Here is a 16,452-nt window from a genome sequence, read left to right as displayed (position 1 = left end):
TTTGCCTGGAGTCAGCTAATGAGTAATCGAGAGGCTGGGTGATCTAGCATGGCCTCACACATATGTCCAGCATTGGCAAGCTGCTGGCTGGGGTGATGAAGGCAGCTACATGTTTCTCATCATCCAGCAGTCTAGCTTGGGTCTCAGGGATTCAAGAGCCACAAGAGAGAAAGCCTCAATGCACAAACACATTTCAGGAGTCTGCTTGCTTTATGTTTGCCAATGTCCTATTGGCCAAAGCAGGTCACATGACCAGCCTAGACTCAAGGGGTAAAGAAATAGATACCATCTCTTAATGGGAAGATTTGTGATGCCACAGGAAGGGGAAATATATGGGGGCCATTATTAATATAACCTACCACATCTGCTTGTTTTTGCTTTTCCAATTCTCATTTAAGATCTGCAGGTTGTCATCCTTCTTCTCACTTGCTAGAGAATGTGTTTTGTTCAACAGCTGTTCTAGCAGCTAGAGAATATAATTTATTTTGAGATTAACCATTTTGCCCTGATAGTAATTAAACTCTAGCTCTTTCTCTTGAAAAGAAAATTCTTCATTTCCCTAATCAACTATGACTGCCATATAGATGTCCCCAGAGTCTGGTTACAAGCCAAATATAGGATGCCATTTCAAGGGACCTGTTAGCAGTATGGACTTGGCTCACAGGCCATGGAGGGCTTGGAATAAAGAAAAACTGAAGAATCAAAGTCCTGAAGGAAGAGAGAGAAAGAGGAGAGGAAGTGCTCAGTTAATAAAATTGGCATTGATGTCACCATGGAGGAACACCTAAGCACATACCACTCAACACCTCAGGAGGAATTTGTAGCCTGGAGACATTAGCTGCATCTTTTTGAAGGTGACTTAACTGCATATGGGATGAAGGTTAACTAATCATATTGGAGGGAGAATACTCTGCATTCAATTACATACTATCATAGTCAGTCAACACTATTGGGGTCTGTGAGGGAAGACGGAATAAAAAAGATTATTGGCTAATGAAGGTGAGTAGAAAAGGGCACATCTGGCTAGGGAAGATTTTCCAGGAAAGGAGAGAGACTTGAGACTTCAGTTTCAACTCCCCACTGTGAGACAAACATGTGGGGGAAGGGACAGAGCCCTTTAGCTCGCTTCCCTCCTGCTTTACCCTGCTCCTGAAGCACATGCAGCTCTAGCCTAACTTGGTATCGAGCAAGGATTCAAGAACTGTAAATAATCCCCTTGCCCAAAGCCCATCAGACCATGGTGTGAGTGCACACACATAAGACAGATGCGGGATAGGTCAGAGTAGAAAAAAGTCTCAATGAAGCCTGAAGAATATTGCCATTCCCTCAGGACATGAATAAAATGGTCCCCCAAGCAGTCCCTTGGGGGATTTAAGGGCTTGCTCTTTGGGGGTAAAGTCTGCCAGTTGTCCCTTACAATCTACTCTCCCCTTCTTGCTGGGCACACAGCTTGTCTATACTTCTGTGTCCCTTGAGATTAGGCTTCATCATATGGTTGAATTCTGGCCAATGGAATGTGAGAAGAAGTAATGTAAGACACTTCCAGAATTAGAATTTAAGACGGTAGGCATGTCTCCATGCTATCTTTCTTCTTCCCACCAACTGGAACCCACAGCAATCTAGCTTCAACTATACAGATAACAACAATACCTTAGAGCCACACAATAGAAGGACCTCGGGTTTCTGATTGACTGTGGAGGAGATTTGTTTCACCAGTGTGGATCATGCACCTCTGAATTGTTACCTGAAAGACAAATCAACTTCCTGGTTCTGTAGGCTATGGTGTTGTTAGGTGTCTTTGTTACAGCAAGTTAGCTTTTATCCTAATACTTTCATTCGTTCAACCTAAATATCATAGGGTCCCTTTGGAAAATTCTCCTCTGGCCTTAAGGTCATTAGAAACATATATCCAAGCCTGAAAATACTGTAGAATGATGGCTCTATTTCTGCAATTTTCTCAGTAAGGGGGAAAAGAGTTGTTGACATTGATCATGACTCAGCAAAACTGCTTCAAAACATATTTTTTCCCCAAAGTTTACTCTTTGTGGCAACCATCTTCTCTCTGTGTTTTTCATTCTCTTGCTTTTATGCTAGAATCCCCAAAGTACACACACACACACACACACACACACACACACAGACACACACACACTGCCTCACATCTATTTGCTATCCTTCTAGAGCCTCCTGGTCCTTCTAGTCTGGTCTCTCTTGGCTTCCCCTATTTGTATCCCTTATCAGCCATCCAGGTCACAAAAACAAAACATCATCCTTAGCACCTGCCCTTATCATAAGGCAGGAAAATAAGTGAAAAAATAACTACGTTAATGTTTTGTAGTCAGGAGAAAAACAAATAACTTAATACTTTTCCCTCTCCTACATAGGGAAACAAATTCTAATTGAGCATCTATTATGAACTCACAAGACAGGTGTAGAACCATCTGGAAGGAGTCTTGAAGAGCAGCCAATGGGGAAGATTAAAGGTCAGAAAATTACTTGCCCCAAAATTATTAATGGAAGAACCAAGACTAGACCCTGGTTTCCTAATGACTCATGCTCAACTTCTAGCGCTATGCTATTTCCTGACCTTCCCCTATTTCCTGCTCTGAAACTTGCAGAGGAATGCATGAGGCCCCTCCACAGAATGCTTGGTGGAATCTTAGTACTCTAGACCCAGAAGGAAGGCAGGCAAGGCAGAGGGCTGGGGAAACTGAGTCAGTCACAAAGGCAGCCAGAGCAAAGGCTTCACACCTACCCTATGATCCAGCAATTTCACTCTTAGATATATACTCAAGAGAAATGAAAATATATGCCCATAAGACTTGTAAATGAATACTCACAGTAGCTTTATTCAGAATAGATAAAAACAAAAAGCAACGCAAATGTCCAACATGAGAATTTATAAATAAATTATACTATAGTCATACAATGAAACACGATCCAGCAACAAAAAGGAATGAACTACTGATATATACAACAACATGGATAATCTTAAAAACATTGTATTGAGTAAAGAAGCAAGACATAAAAGAGTATATACTGTATTATTTCACTTTTATGAAATTCTGGAACAGCCAATTATAATATATAATGATAGAAATCACAGTAATGATTGCCTCTGGTGAAGAATGAGGAATGACTGCAAAGGGGCACAAGGGAACAATCTGGGGGTGATTGAAATTCTCTATATCTTGATTTGTGAGGGGCTTATACAGGCATATACATTTGCTAAAGCTCATTGAACAGTACATTGAAGATCTATGTATTTCACTATATGTAAATTATACATCAAACAAACACACACCTAAAAATAGTATTGGAAGAAAAAAGACTATTAAAAGAAAAATGAACACATTAAACTTGTAACTTTTGTTTCTTGCTATGTAAGAGATCTCTGCCCAGTCTCATTTCTCTCTCTTGTCTCTCAATTTCTTCCTATCCTTGACCTTCATTCTATCTCTGATAACGATCTCAAAAGCTCTCCCCTCCCAACTTCAAAACCATCATGCCAATTTTTTTGCATGCAAATGTCCAGCTTCAGCCAGTGACACAGCCTAAATGAGCTATATGTTTCCAAATCAGGCTAAAGATGAATGAGACAAGAGCAGGGAGGTGATGATGGAAGTGCTTTTTAAAAACATGAATCTAGTTTTATTAAGACAAAAATTGACCGTGTGGTATGAAGTTTACATGTAAACAAAGTTTTCACAGAAACCTAACACATGCCTAAAACGATTTTATAATGTAGCTGTACATGCAAGTCTAGATGATATCAAGAACTGATGGATCTCATGACTCAAGACAGAGCATTTTGGGTATCACCTAATTCTTAAGATTTCTTTTTAAAATATTTTTTGTTTTGTTTTAAAGTGAACCACTGCCCCAGTATGGAAGTTTAATCTTCTCCTGATACAAAGGTTTTTGAAATCATTTACCTCCTAAATTGATTCAATGAAACTTGTGCTGTCAGTGATTGAAACCTGCCACCAATGGTTTCAGAGTTCAAAGCTCAAAAAACAGAGGCTCCAAGAGTTCTCCATCCTAAGAGCATAGACCCTTGTCTTTCCCTAGTCTTCCATCTCCTCTATCACCTTCTTCCCCTTCCCCAACACCTCAGCCTGTGGCTTGGATGGCAAAGCTGCTATTTATAACTCCATAATTGGAAAATAAAGAGTTTTCTTTCTAATTTCAGGAATTAGCACCTCTAAGACTGAATGATCTACCTGTGTAAAGGCTCCAATAAAAGGTTTTCCCTCCTCAATTTCCATCTGCAAAATGGCAGCTTTGGTAACTTATGATCTGGCTTAGTTCTTCATGGGGAACAGCATTAAATTCAAGCAGAGAATACCTTGGCTTACAGGATTCAGACATTCAGGTTTTTTTAATTAAAAAATAATTTTTGTGGGTACATAGTGGATGTATATATTTATGGGATACACCAGATACTGAGGTATGAACATGCTTAATAACAGCTTTTAAACATTCTCTTACAGTCCTTATTTATGGTACCAATGACATTTTTAATGTAAAATATTCTGGACATAGAAACAAATCATTGCTCTTTCCATTGTTTCACTATTTTCCCAATCTGGTCCCAAATGGTAATCAAAACGAGGCTAGTCATCTCCATTTCTCCCCACTCCATCTCTCCCTCCCCCAAAAGTATACACCAGTAATAGCCAAAAACTACATAATGCTACACTCTAAAAGCGCAGAGTTGACACTATTGGGAAGAAGGTTGAGCGTTGTGGAGATGCTCTTTGAGGATCTACAATATCTTTTTGCTCTCTCACACATCCAATTCTGCAAGTTTTGTCCTTCATAGAAAGCCCTTTGCTTTTCTCAGCAAAGTGCGACAAAGGTTGCCTTGAAACACTTATCCCACTTCCCCTCCACTGGAACCATGTGCAAGCTACACAGCTTGGAACAGTTTTGAAGCATTTGGCCTGCTGCAGGACACAGAGACTATACTGGCTCTTCAAAGGACATCTTCTCAAGCCACCTCTGTGATGTCAACACAAGTCTAACTCCTTCTCTCCCGACTTGAAACTCCCAGCCAGATGTGACAGGGGCTGGTGCTCAGGATAAGTAATTCTTGTCATAATTTTTTGTCATTGCCCTCCTGAAGTAGGAATGCCCACATCAGCCTTTCCTCATAGAAGGATATGACAACCTGTGGGCACTTGACATTGGCTTCCCTGACAGGGACCAGGTCAGCCTCATCAGAGTTTTCCCATTTCATCAGGAGTGTGAGCTCTCCACTGGAGTCTGTAGCTCCAATAATCTGCTCAACTCCAAAGCCCAGCAAAGCCTCGTGGCTTTTCTGACTCTTCTTTCTTCTCTGGTTTGCTTTCCTCTCCCTTATATTCAGAATCAGAGTAAGCTTTGCATTTGCCTTTTTCTGATCTATCTGTCTCACATGCTATTTTCTGTGACTGTAGAAACTCAGCAATGAGATCACACAATCCAGGTTCTCTTCTGGCTCCCAAGAGTCATCCTCATCTAAAAAAACTCTTCCACTTTAGGAGGTGCTCCACTTTGCCCTTTACCAGTTGACAGTCGACAATGTTCTCCACCATGTATTTTTCTTCCTCCTCTTCTAGCACCTCCTCTACTTCCTTCTTGTTTTGTTTTTTTTCCCCATAGTTTTTGACAGCTTTCTAGTGTAAAGGGTGACACTGCTCAGAGCAGCATTCAAGAGCCTAAGAGGAATATGTCGTGTTGGACTCACTGGGGGAGTGGCACCCAGGAAGGCAGCAAGCAGGGTGGTGGCAGTGGAGCCCCTCACTGAAGCAGTATACCAAAGGCCCTGGCCAGCAGTCCTCCCCTCTGCTGAACCTGGAAGCTCTTTACCAATTCCTGGAGCGCAATCCCATTGGGGAACTCCAGGAGACAGTCTGGAACAAATTGTTCATTTTGCAAGTTATTGGGTTATATATACATGAACTCCCATTCATCGCTGGTTGAAGGCTGCTCATAGTAAATGTCAATTCTCCAGAACTTCTGGCCCACTGTGTGCACAGGCAAGGTGAGCTCTGGTGCCCAGAGAAAGCCCTTTGGCAAAAAAAAAAAAAAAAAAAATGCAGAAATTGGCAACAGGGAGTCAGATAAACATGGACAGAAATGGTGAGGCCTAACCAATTAAGGGTGGGGCATTAACACTGTCAGCTACAAGACCTAACCACAAAGGATCATGCATTATTCTGATTGACTCTGGTTTCTTAATCGAGGCCCCCTGTACTGATTAGCTTTGTTGTGTAACGAACCACCCCAAACCACAGTGACTTAAATCAATAAATATTTTATTTAGCTCACAATTCTGTGAGTTGATTAGGTGATTTTAAAATCTGGGCTGACTCTGCTGATCTCTGCTCAGTTCTCTCACATGTCTATACTCAGCTGGTGGATCAGCTGGAAGCCAGATGATACAGGACAGCCTCACTCACATGTCTGGTGATTGGCAGGCTATTAGCTAGGGCACCTCAGTTCTCTTCCCTGTAGCCTCAATCTCCAGCAGGCTATCCTAGGCCTCAGGGTCCCAAGCACAGTGAGAGAGAAAACTCCAATATACAAGGGCTTTTCAAACCTCTACTTGTGTTCTCTTTTCAAGAGGTGAAGTCTTTCTCTTCCCCTTCAATCTGGGGTGGCCTTTTGATATGCTTTGGCCACTGGGATCACAACAAATACAATGTAGGCAGAGACTTGAAAAGTGTTTACATTTAAGGACTTATACTCTTGTTCTTGGAACTCTAAGATGTTATATGAACAAGCCTGGGTTAGCCTTCTGGAGAATAAGCAATATATGGCCCTGTTACCCCATCACCCCAAGTGACAGCCAGCCAACCACTAGACATGTGACTGAGGTCATCTGGGATTTCACCAACTCACCAGCCAGGTTCAGACCCATGAGTGAGCCCAGTTGGGCCCAGGAGAATCATGAGTTAAATAAATGCTGGTTGTTTTAAGCCAATAAATGTTGAGGTGTTTGTTACATGGCAAAAACTAACTGATACATGGGATAATGTAGTGAAGTTATATTAGGTTACCGAGTAAAGCCTCACTGAAAAGAGAACATTTAAGCTGAGACTTTAAAAATGCCAGGGAGATGTTGATGCTAAGAGGGTGTAGGGCATTCCAGGCATAGAGAACAGCAAGTGCAAAGGTCATGAGATAGGAAAGAGCTTGGTGTTTTGAGAGAATTGAGAGAAGATAAGAAGAAAGGCTTCTAGGACTGAGGACCAGAGAGAGAGAGAGAGAGAAAATTGAGGGGTGCATGGGAAATCTATTAATATGCTTATCAGGGGAATGGGGTCATGATAGTATGTTCTTTTTTAGAGTCCTTCATTAATAGAGTCTTATTCAACAATACATTCTGAATATATCTGAAGCATTTTAATTATATGTTATTAATAGAGAAGATGCTAAGAGAAATTATTCACATTCTTTATCCAATCTTTTCATGCTCTTCATTCTCCCCTTTCTCTTCTCCCCAGACTTAGCTGCAGTAAGAGAAAGCTGGGGCAGAGGTAAACGTAACAATCCTTAAAATGAAGACAAAATAAAAACCCATAAACGAAAGAGTTCACAAAAGCAAGACTGGGTTGTGTATTGGCCATTCAGCAAACTGGCCATTTTGCGTACTGGATCCTGGAACATTGGCTTCAAGCTCTGCCCTCTCTGAGCCTTAATGTCCTCAGAAGACAGACTGGATGAAGCCTAAATCCATTCTAGCTCTGGTGAACAGAGGTTTTGTGGGAACCTCAAGTTTCATGGGTATAGAGGTATGTGTGTGGTGGGGGCAGGGGTGTGCATATGAGTAAATAAATTAATGAATCTCAGGTGCCTGAAAAGCATTAAAATAGAAAGAGAACAAGAGGACTTGAAGGTTGAGGATGGAGAGAAAAGGAGGAGAAAAGGAGACTTTTACTGGGTTTTTTTTAATTGAACTAGATTTTAGTTCAGCAATGAGCTAGTCCTCTAATCTCAAAGTCTAATGTTTGGGCACAAATGTGTCATAACCAGAGGGTGAACATGGAAATGGAGCAGAGATGAGACCCTTCTTTCAACAATCAATTAAGTTCACCAGGCAATCCCTGAATAAGCTTTGGTTAATTTTGTTTTCTTAAATGAAAGAAGAAAACTATACCATGTCTGGCATGGAAGCAGACTTCCAGAAAAGACAGGGGCAACGTAGAAAGAAAATTGAAAAACGTATTTTGCCTGAGAATAAATGGTAACAAAAAATATGGTTCTTTAACTGGCTTAGTGTCATGGAAAAAGCACTAATCAGGACATCAGGGATCTAGGTTTGCTTCTACTATTAACTCACTTCGTAATAGGAAGAAAATCATGCCAACTTTCTTTCCTGCAGTTTCTTCTTATGAAAATGTGACTGTATCAGAGATAGAAAACATACTTAATATATATGCCACCACCATCTTTGTCCAGACCAGTGAGAGAGATCAATAATCACTCATAGCTATCTTTTCTGTTAACATCTAGACGTGTCCTCAGAATCCATCTCAACACAGTGCTTCCAGTAATCACTACCAAATTAATAGAGTTGGTCTCAAAATTAAACCTATCTACTCTTCAGGACTAGACCCCCAGTTCCCAGCCTATGGGCTGCAGACTGCCGAGAGGCAATGAGGTTACTGCAATATGTTTTTCAATATATGCTCGCTAAGCCTTGTCTATAATATCAACAAAGTTCTATCTTATCTGTGTCCTCATTCCCAAAAGATGCTGGGACTATCTGGCCTAGGGGATTTTAAACTCCTCCTCTGCTCCAGTATTTTCTACTCCTAGGCTAAATTTCCCTTTCTTCTACCCACTTGCCTTCTACCTCCTTCCTTCTACTCAAGATCTTCTAACACTAACGCAGATTCTTTGATCAGAAAGGAATTTCCTCATCCTCTGTGGAAAGGGAAAGAACCAGGCAACATACGATATCAAATGAGTCACAATAATCATCATTGCTTTGCCCTTGAGATGAGCTGTGACCAACTTGAGGGTCATCTGCCAAAACTGGCTCTGGGCATCACCCTCATATTTCAGGTGAGAATGCCAGGTTCTTTCTTCCCATGTCATTTATCAGACCTTCTTAAATATTTAATTTCATCTTAGCTTCAAGTTTTGTTTCTCCTTCAGAGTTTCAGGCAATCCTAGCTTAGTTTGCATCCTAAGACATAAGGAAGTAGGGAATGTGAGCTTTGGTACCATCACTTATTAATCAAATGGCCTTCAGTAGTTTTCTTTATCTTTTTGAGCTTCAGTTTCTTCATATGTAAAATGAAATAGTTGTAGTAATTAAATAATATATATAAATTGCCAAGTACAGAGCCTAACATGTAGTAGATATTCAATAAATGATAACAATAATAATGAAAATAATCTATTGGGAACTTACTGTGATGTCACATACTGTTAAACAAGTTATAGACCACCTGTTTAATTAAACATATTTCCTCTTTTTGATAGGTTGCAAAAATGGCCACAATTCTTTGCAGCTTATATATCTCTACTCCTTGATTCTGGACAATAATGTGAGAGAAGCTACCTTGTGTGAGTTACAAGCTTAGGCCTCAACAGGCTTTGCAGACTTTGGCTCTTGCTCTTGCTCTTGGGAGTCTGCCTACCTGCCATATAAACAAGACTGGCCTAGCTTACTGGAGAGTGAGAGACAAATGGAATAAAGACATGCTTTTCCAGATAAGGCCATCCTATATGAACCAGTCCTCAGCCAACATGGTAGCTGACCACATTTGCCATGAGTAAGCCTTGCTGAGATCAAGTGAGTCTGACTGGGATCAGCATAACTTCCTAGCTAATCCAAGCCCAAATTGCTGCCCCACAGAATTGTGAGTTACATAAAGGGCTGTTATTTGAAACTACTAAGTTTTGTGATTGCTTGTAATGAAACAAAAAGTGATACATGTTTCTTCTTGAGCACACAACTAAACTACATGTCTCATATTCCCTTGCTTCTAGATTGGCCATGTGACTAGAAATGGCCACGTGTCACTTTCATGCCAAAGTGGTTTAGGAGCTGGTGTGCCTTCTCACTTTCTCTTCCTCTGTCTGTTGACTGAATGCAGAGGTTCTAGCTGAGGACTCTACAATATAGACAGAACCTGGGTCCCCGAATCACCATGTGGAGAGGAGCCACTCACCAGACCAGAATGTCCATTTGTACTTTATGTGATCTAGTAATAAACTTCAATTTTAGTAAGCCAAGAGGTTTGAGGATGTCTATGGTATGGTAGCTGACATTACCTTAACTAGCACACATGAATTACATAATCAAGTTATCTCCGTTTACTGATGAAGAAAGTGAAGAGAAATTAAGCTAGTAAGAGTTAGAATATAAACCCAGTCGTGTGATTCATAGCAACTCCACATCCTGCCTTCTCAAGGTAATTGTTACAGCCATTATTATTAAAATTCCTTGAGGCTTTAATTTATTTGAGTGATGACTGATTATATGACAATGCAATCCCTTGTCATATCTTGCCTTTCCCTCATTCCTCAAACTCCAAAGACATTGAGGTTGGTGTGGAGGGAGGAATTCATATTGGAGTCTCTGTCTCTTCAAAGTACAGCTGCTCAGCCTGCTACAGTCAAAAAGAATGACCTGAAAACCTTGCACCTACAGAACTAACTAATGGGAGGGTTTTCTCCAGAGCTCTGGGTCCACCATACACTGTGATCACATGCATTTTAGTTTTCTTCTTTGGTTCCCATGCCTCTCACTTCATTTCCACCATAGCCTCTCCCAGTATTAGAAGGATCAATGAGAAAGACATGTTTGCTTCCTGTGCTTTCATTCAACAGCACCTATGTGCCATGTACTATCCTGGGCAGTGGGGCTACAATGACCAAAATAGATAGGATCTCTGCCATCGCTGAGATTATAATTGAGAAAAAAAGGAAAATGAGTAGATAGGACATTGATACAGGTTTGCGTCTACGTAGATATAAATGAATATCCAGAACAGATGACTGATGGTGTATTTGGTGATTATTTTGCCAACATCTAGGACAGTGGTTCTTCACCTTAGTTTGTATGAGAATCATCCAGAGGCTTCTTAAAATATGCACTATGAGGCCTCATCTCAGATTTTCTTTTTTTTTTAAGTCAGAATTAAATTTTATTTCACATTGATAGAAACCATGAAAAACATTTACATTTTCCCATGTTACAGCACAACATTTCAACGGAATATTTCTTGCCATAAATAATATCTTGCTGATTTGTAGAACTGAAATAACAGTTTATGTTCTTCAAGGTAAAGAAAAATTACATAGTAAATGATTGTTTAAAATTTTAAAATCCAGACATAAACATATGGCTTCATTATTAACATCCTATATAGTCCATTACTAAATTATTTCCATTATCGATTAGCACCCATTTATAAAGATGCATTCTTAATATTGTTTTGGTCAGCTGGAATACAGCAGAAAAATCAACACAGTTCAGAAATATCAAGCATACATTTTTGCTACATATTAATCTGCATGGTAACTACATTTTATGTATAGGGTTCTGACTAGCCTTTATTACCCATAGTTTGTTTTCAAATAATTTTTACCAGTAATCTGGAAATTTTGACAATTTAAAATGATTGCTATTTTTATGTTTGCATGAAAAACTAATACAAAAAATAATTTGACTAAAGTGAAAATTTCAAATAAGTCCACTGGCAGATAAAAATAAAGCAAAAAATTACAATAGATTCCTCATCTTCTACAGTAGTTGGTTTCAAACATGTGTACAAAGTAAACTCTATGCTATGAGAAGATGAAATCATCTTAGAAGTTAGTTTTTAAGATCAGTCTTAAAGATATTTCAGAACATACTAGAATATGATCTAATCATTCTTTCAGTTGTTTACAGAAAAATAAAACCATAGAATTATTCCTGTTACCTGGGTTGAAGATCCTAATAGCTAGGTGTAAATTTGGATAAGGTACAGTAATTTGAAATAAGTAGTGCATGAAGTTTTAATGTCTGGTTTCTCTATAAAGCATAAATAGATTTTAAATACTATATATCTGTGACCCAGAATGTCAAATTATAGCATGTATTGACAGTAGCTGTCTATGGCAGAGAGGCAATACTTGGTCTGCTATGAAGAACAATAAAGAAAAAACAAACTTTTTTTTTTCTTGAGAGAAAAGAGTATTAAGTAGAAATAATATCAGGGAAAATAAAAGCCCAAAATAAAAGGGCCATTAATTGAAGAGAACAATTTTACTCTTTCTTGACAATGAACAGCATTATCCCTATTATTAGGAATAATGTAATACCACCTCATTCTTACTATGCATTACAATCATTACGTATATATGAACACATATATAAAAATACAGACATTGCATGGTGACTAAGCAATTTTGGAATAAATCCATAGACTAAGTCACAGCATGCATAAATTGTTTATATCTTAACTGCTCATTTCTACCTGAACAAATTGTCATTAAGCATACTGCTAATTTTCAAATGATGTAATAAAAAAACTGGTGGCAGTACTGTATTATTTTGCTGAATTACATTTGAGAAAAAAGAAGCTACCTGCTTTATCTATTTTAATATAGTAGATTCTGGATCTTCTTATAAGAATACATGTATAGAAACTTAAAAGATCATAAATTTCTCATGAGGAGACATTATTTGATCTGTGCCATTGGCATGTATTTGCAAAACATTTTAACACTGCAAAACATTAGAAATTTGAAGACTGGGCATGGGAAAAGGTTTATACTCTACTACAATGATGCTGGTGTACTTCTACACAAGGCCTCTTAGCAACGTCAATCAATTGGAGGTAGGAGTTTATCAATGAATTGCTTGACATCCATCATTTCCTGTTGACACGAACTGTGCATCATACCTTCATAGGTTTTAAAGGTCACATTGGCTGGATTCACCAATGTTTTTAGTTTTTCAACCGTAAGACAACCAAACATCAGGGGAACTAAAGGGTTACAATCCCCGTGGCACTGGAGAATAGAAATATCTCTATCAGCACCACCGACAGGACCCTGTGGAAAGGAAGCCCGAAGTGGAAGCCAGCAACTGAGTGCAGTGACATCTGCTAGCTTCTGCTGCGTGGTAAGGGCAGTATATAAAGATAAAGCTCTTCTCTGAGAAAACCCTCCCAAAATAATTCTGTTAGAAGGAATGCCATTCTTCACTTCCTGATCAATCAAAGCTTATATACTTTCTGCTGCCTGTTTAATCCCAGATTCATCCTCCTGTGAATCTGGTGAAAGCCCAATAATATCAAACCATGAAGGCATAGCCATGTTCATATTTAATGTAACAGGCCTAACAGGCGCATGCGGGCAGATATATTTGATATGTGAACTTCTGATACCTGCAAAGGCTTCTGCCCATCCGTGCCCAGTATCTCCCAATCCATGCAGGAAAATCACCGCAGCAGTGGCCTTCCAGGCGGCGGGCATGATGGCGGGGAGTGGGGTTGACATGTTATTGCCACACATACACCGGCTCAGCTCACAGCGCAAGCAGAAGGAAGAGCGGGCACCCGGCCGCAGCCCAAGGGCGTGGGAGCCGCGAGTCCCTACCGGCCCCACCAGACGCCTCATCTCAGATTTTCACCTGGAAGATCAAGAGTAGGAGTCCAGGAATCTGCATTTTTAACCAACTCACTGGGAGATTCTAATGCAGAAGATCCTTTGAGAAACTCTAGCCTGTGCTAAGGTGCAGCATTTCCACAGAACTTTGCAGATGTGGTACCAGAACTCACAGGCAGATCTAGGCCAGGCCTCTTCAGCCAAAGGCTGGGGCACTGAGCAGTAACATGATAGTGCACAGAACTGCTAGCAAACAGAATGCCCAGAACAGAGAACAAAGAATCCAATGAAATCCATTGAGTCTGCATGAAAAGGTGGAGGGAAAGGGTAACTGTCATCACTGAAGTGACAAATAATGTGCTGAATGTAACTACTTTGCTTGAATTAAGGTAGCAAAATGTTTTCAGGAAAACAGATTTGGGGGACACACTAAAATAGCATAACAGACTGAAACACTTTACAAGAAACTCAACTTTTTTCTTACCTTGAATAAAATATTCATTGAAAAAGAAGAATTCATACCCAAAACAAGCAGTCCTAAATTGTTTCAAAAAGAACTACTAGTTACAGCTGTGTCCCTGGCCAAAGCCCAGTTTGGGGAGCAGATCGCTGTCCTTTAATAAGAGATTTAGTCCCTAAGGACAGAACAAGGACAAGTGGTTAGAAATTACCGGGAGGCAGAGTTCAGCTTGCTGTGAGGAAGAACTTTCAAATAATGTAAAAATGTAACAGGTTTTCTTTGAGGTAGCAAACTGTTACTTGAAGAATTTAAGCCAAGCCTAGATGCACTTGTATGTATTTATCAAGCTTTCTTTGTATCTAGTGATAAAAAAAAGAACACAAGTTTAAGGCCGTCCTTGGCCTCACTGAACTCATATTCTAGTGGGGGAGATGGACAAGTAAACCCACAATTATAATATAGCACAATGAGACCATGACTATAGTATATCTGGCTACTGCAAGAGTCCAAGAGCGGAGGTTCTGGCTCAAGTGAAAAGGTCAGAGGTTTCCTATTAGAAGTGACATGAGATCAGAATGCTAAGCCACTCAGAAGAAGGAATGAGGTTCTGGGCAGATGCAACTGCACGTGTGAGGGTCTGGAGGCATGAAACGGCATTGTGGAGGAGGAGAAAAGGTGAGAAATTCAGTGGGATATAGGAGGAAGGAGGCAGGACTAAACGCTAGAGAGCCAGGCATGGATCAGATCATGAGGAACTTCTTGAACTAAAGCGAAGGGTTTTAGTTTCATCTACAAAAAATGGTGAGATGCCATTGAAAACTGACCTCAATGATTTCTGAAGCCCCTTTCTATCAAAAATTCTTTGAGCCTAGTAAACTGTTTGCTTCTTCCAAGATTACGTTCTAAATTGGTAATATGTATATAAAATCAAGGCAATTTTAGAAAGTGGTTGAATAAATAAATGGAGAATTTACATGAGGGAGTACTACACAAATGTTAAAAAAAAAAAAAAAAAAAAAAAAAAAAAAAAAAGAATAAGAAAGCTGATGAGTGAGTTCCAAGACATAATGGTGAGTGAAACAAAAAACATGGGAAAGTACAAAAGAGTAGTCACAATCAAGCATTTGTAGGGTCTTGGTATGTAAATGAGATGCTATTATAAATCAGTAGAGAAAGAACACACTTATTAATAAATAGTATTGAAGGAAGTGGGGGATAAGGGGTTATTGTTTAATGGTTACAGAGTTTCTGTTTGGGATTATGGAAAAGTCTTAGAAACAGATAGTGGTGATAGTTGCACAACATTGTGAATGTACTTAATGCCACTGAATTATGTGCTTAAAAATAGCTGGGACAGTAAATGTTGTGTTATACCTATTTACCACAATAAGCATTTTTTTTAATCTTAAAAATACTTGAAGAACAAAGGGCAAAAAAATCGATGGAATAATTGAAAAAAGACATGAACAGACAACTCACAAAGAAGTTCTAAAAATGGCCCTTAAACATATGAAAAATGTTCAAACTCACATAATTACAGAAATACAACATAAAGCAACACTGATATGCCATTTCCTACCTGTCAGATTGGTAAACTTTAAAAGTGTAAGAACAAACTGTGTTTGCAAGGCTGTGGGCAACAGGCACTCTCATACTTTATTGGTGGGCATGCAAATTCGTACAATCCTTCTGAAGGGACATTTAACAATATGTACAGAATTGCATATGCAAGTTACCTTTTGATACAGCAATATTTCTTCTGATGTATGTTTGTCAAAACAAAAATACATATGCAACAAGGTTATTTATTGTGGCATCATTTGTAATCACAGAATATTGGAAACAACCAAATGCTGATACATAGGTGAGTGGTTGAATAAATAAATGGAGCATTTACATGAGGAAGTACTACGCAAATGTAAACAAAAAAAAAAAAAGAATGAGAAAGCTAATGAGTGAGTTCCAAGACAATGGTGAGTGAAACAAAAAACATGGGAAAGTACAAAAGAGTAGCATGCTACTCTTCATGTAAAAAAGAAGAGGATATAAGAAAATATACATGTATCTGCCCAATTGTGCAAAAGAAATACAGAAAGGATAAACCAGAAACTGAGGAGATTGGGTAACTACAGGAGGTGCATGGTAAGAGAGTGGAAAAAATTGAGGGAATGGGGAATATGTAATAGACATTAAAGTGACACTTGTATGTGTATATATTTTTGGTTAGTTCTGGCTTTTAGAACTATGTTGATGCTTTTCATATCCTAAAAAATTAAAACTAATATGTAAGGAGAGTTCAAAATGGAATACAGTCAGTAACACATGAGTCTAACTGTATTGCAAGTGAACAATATAACCACACTGAAAAGAAAAGAACTAACCTAAGTAAC

The 16,452-nt window shown here is 39.1% G+C and overlaps 1 protein-coding gene and 1 pseudogene across 1 annotated transcript; both read right to left on the bottom strand.

Annotated features, from left to right (window-relative positions):
* Positions 1-5,098: 5,098 nt before the first annotated feature.
* LOC126946824 (chromobox protein homolog 1-like) lies at positions 5,099-6,854 on the bottom strand (annotated as a pseudogene).
* A 4,965-nt stretch (positions 6,855-11,819) lies between these two features.
* Positions 11,820-13,552, bottom strand: LOC126946689 (acyl-protein thioesterase 1-like). Its single transcript, XM_050777317.1, is given in 1 exon segment — positions 11,820-13,552. A coding segment is annotated over 1 exon segment (693 nt). The 5' UTR covers positions 13,510-13,552; the 3' UTR covers positions 11,820-12,816.
* Positions 13,553-16,452: the final 2,900 nt, after the last annotated feature.

This window comes from Macaca thibetana, chromosome X, assembly GCF_024542745.1.
Source record: "Macaca thibetana thibetana isolate TM-01 chromosome X, ASM2454274v1, whole genome shotgun sequence".
NCBI lineage: Eukaryota > Metazoa > Chordata > Mammalia > Primates > Cercopithecidae > Macaca > Macaca thibetana.
Note: the sequence above shows the minus strand (reverse complement) of the source record. Positions and strands in the feature narration are given on the sequence as shown.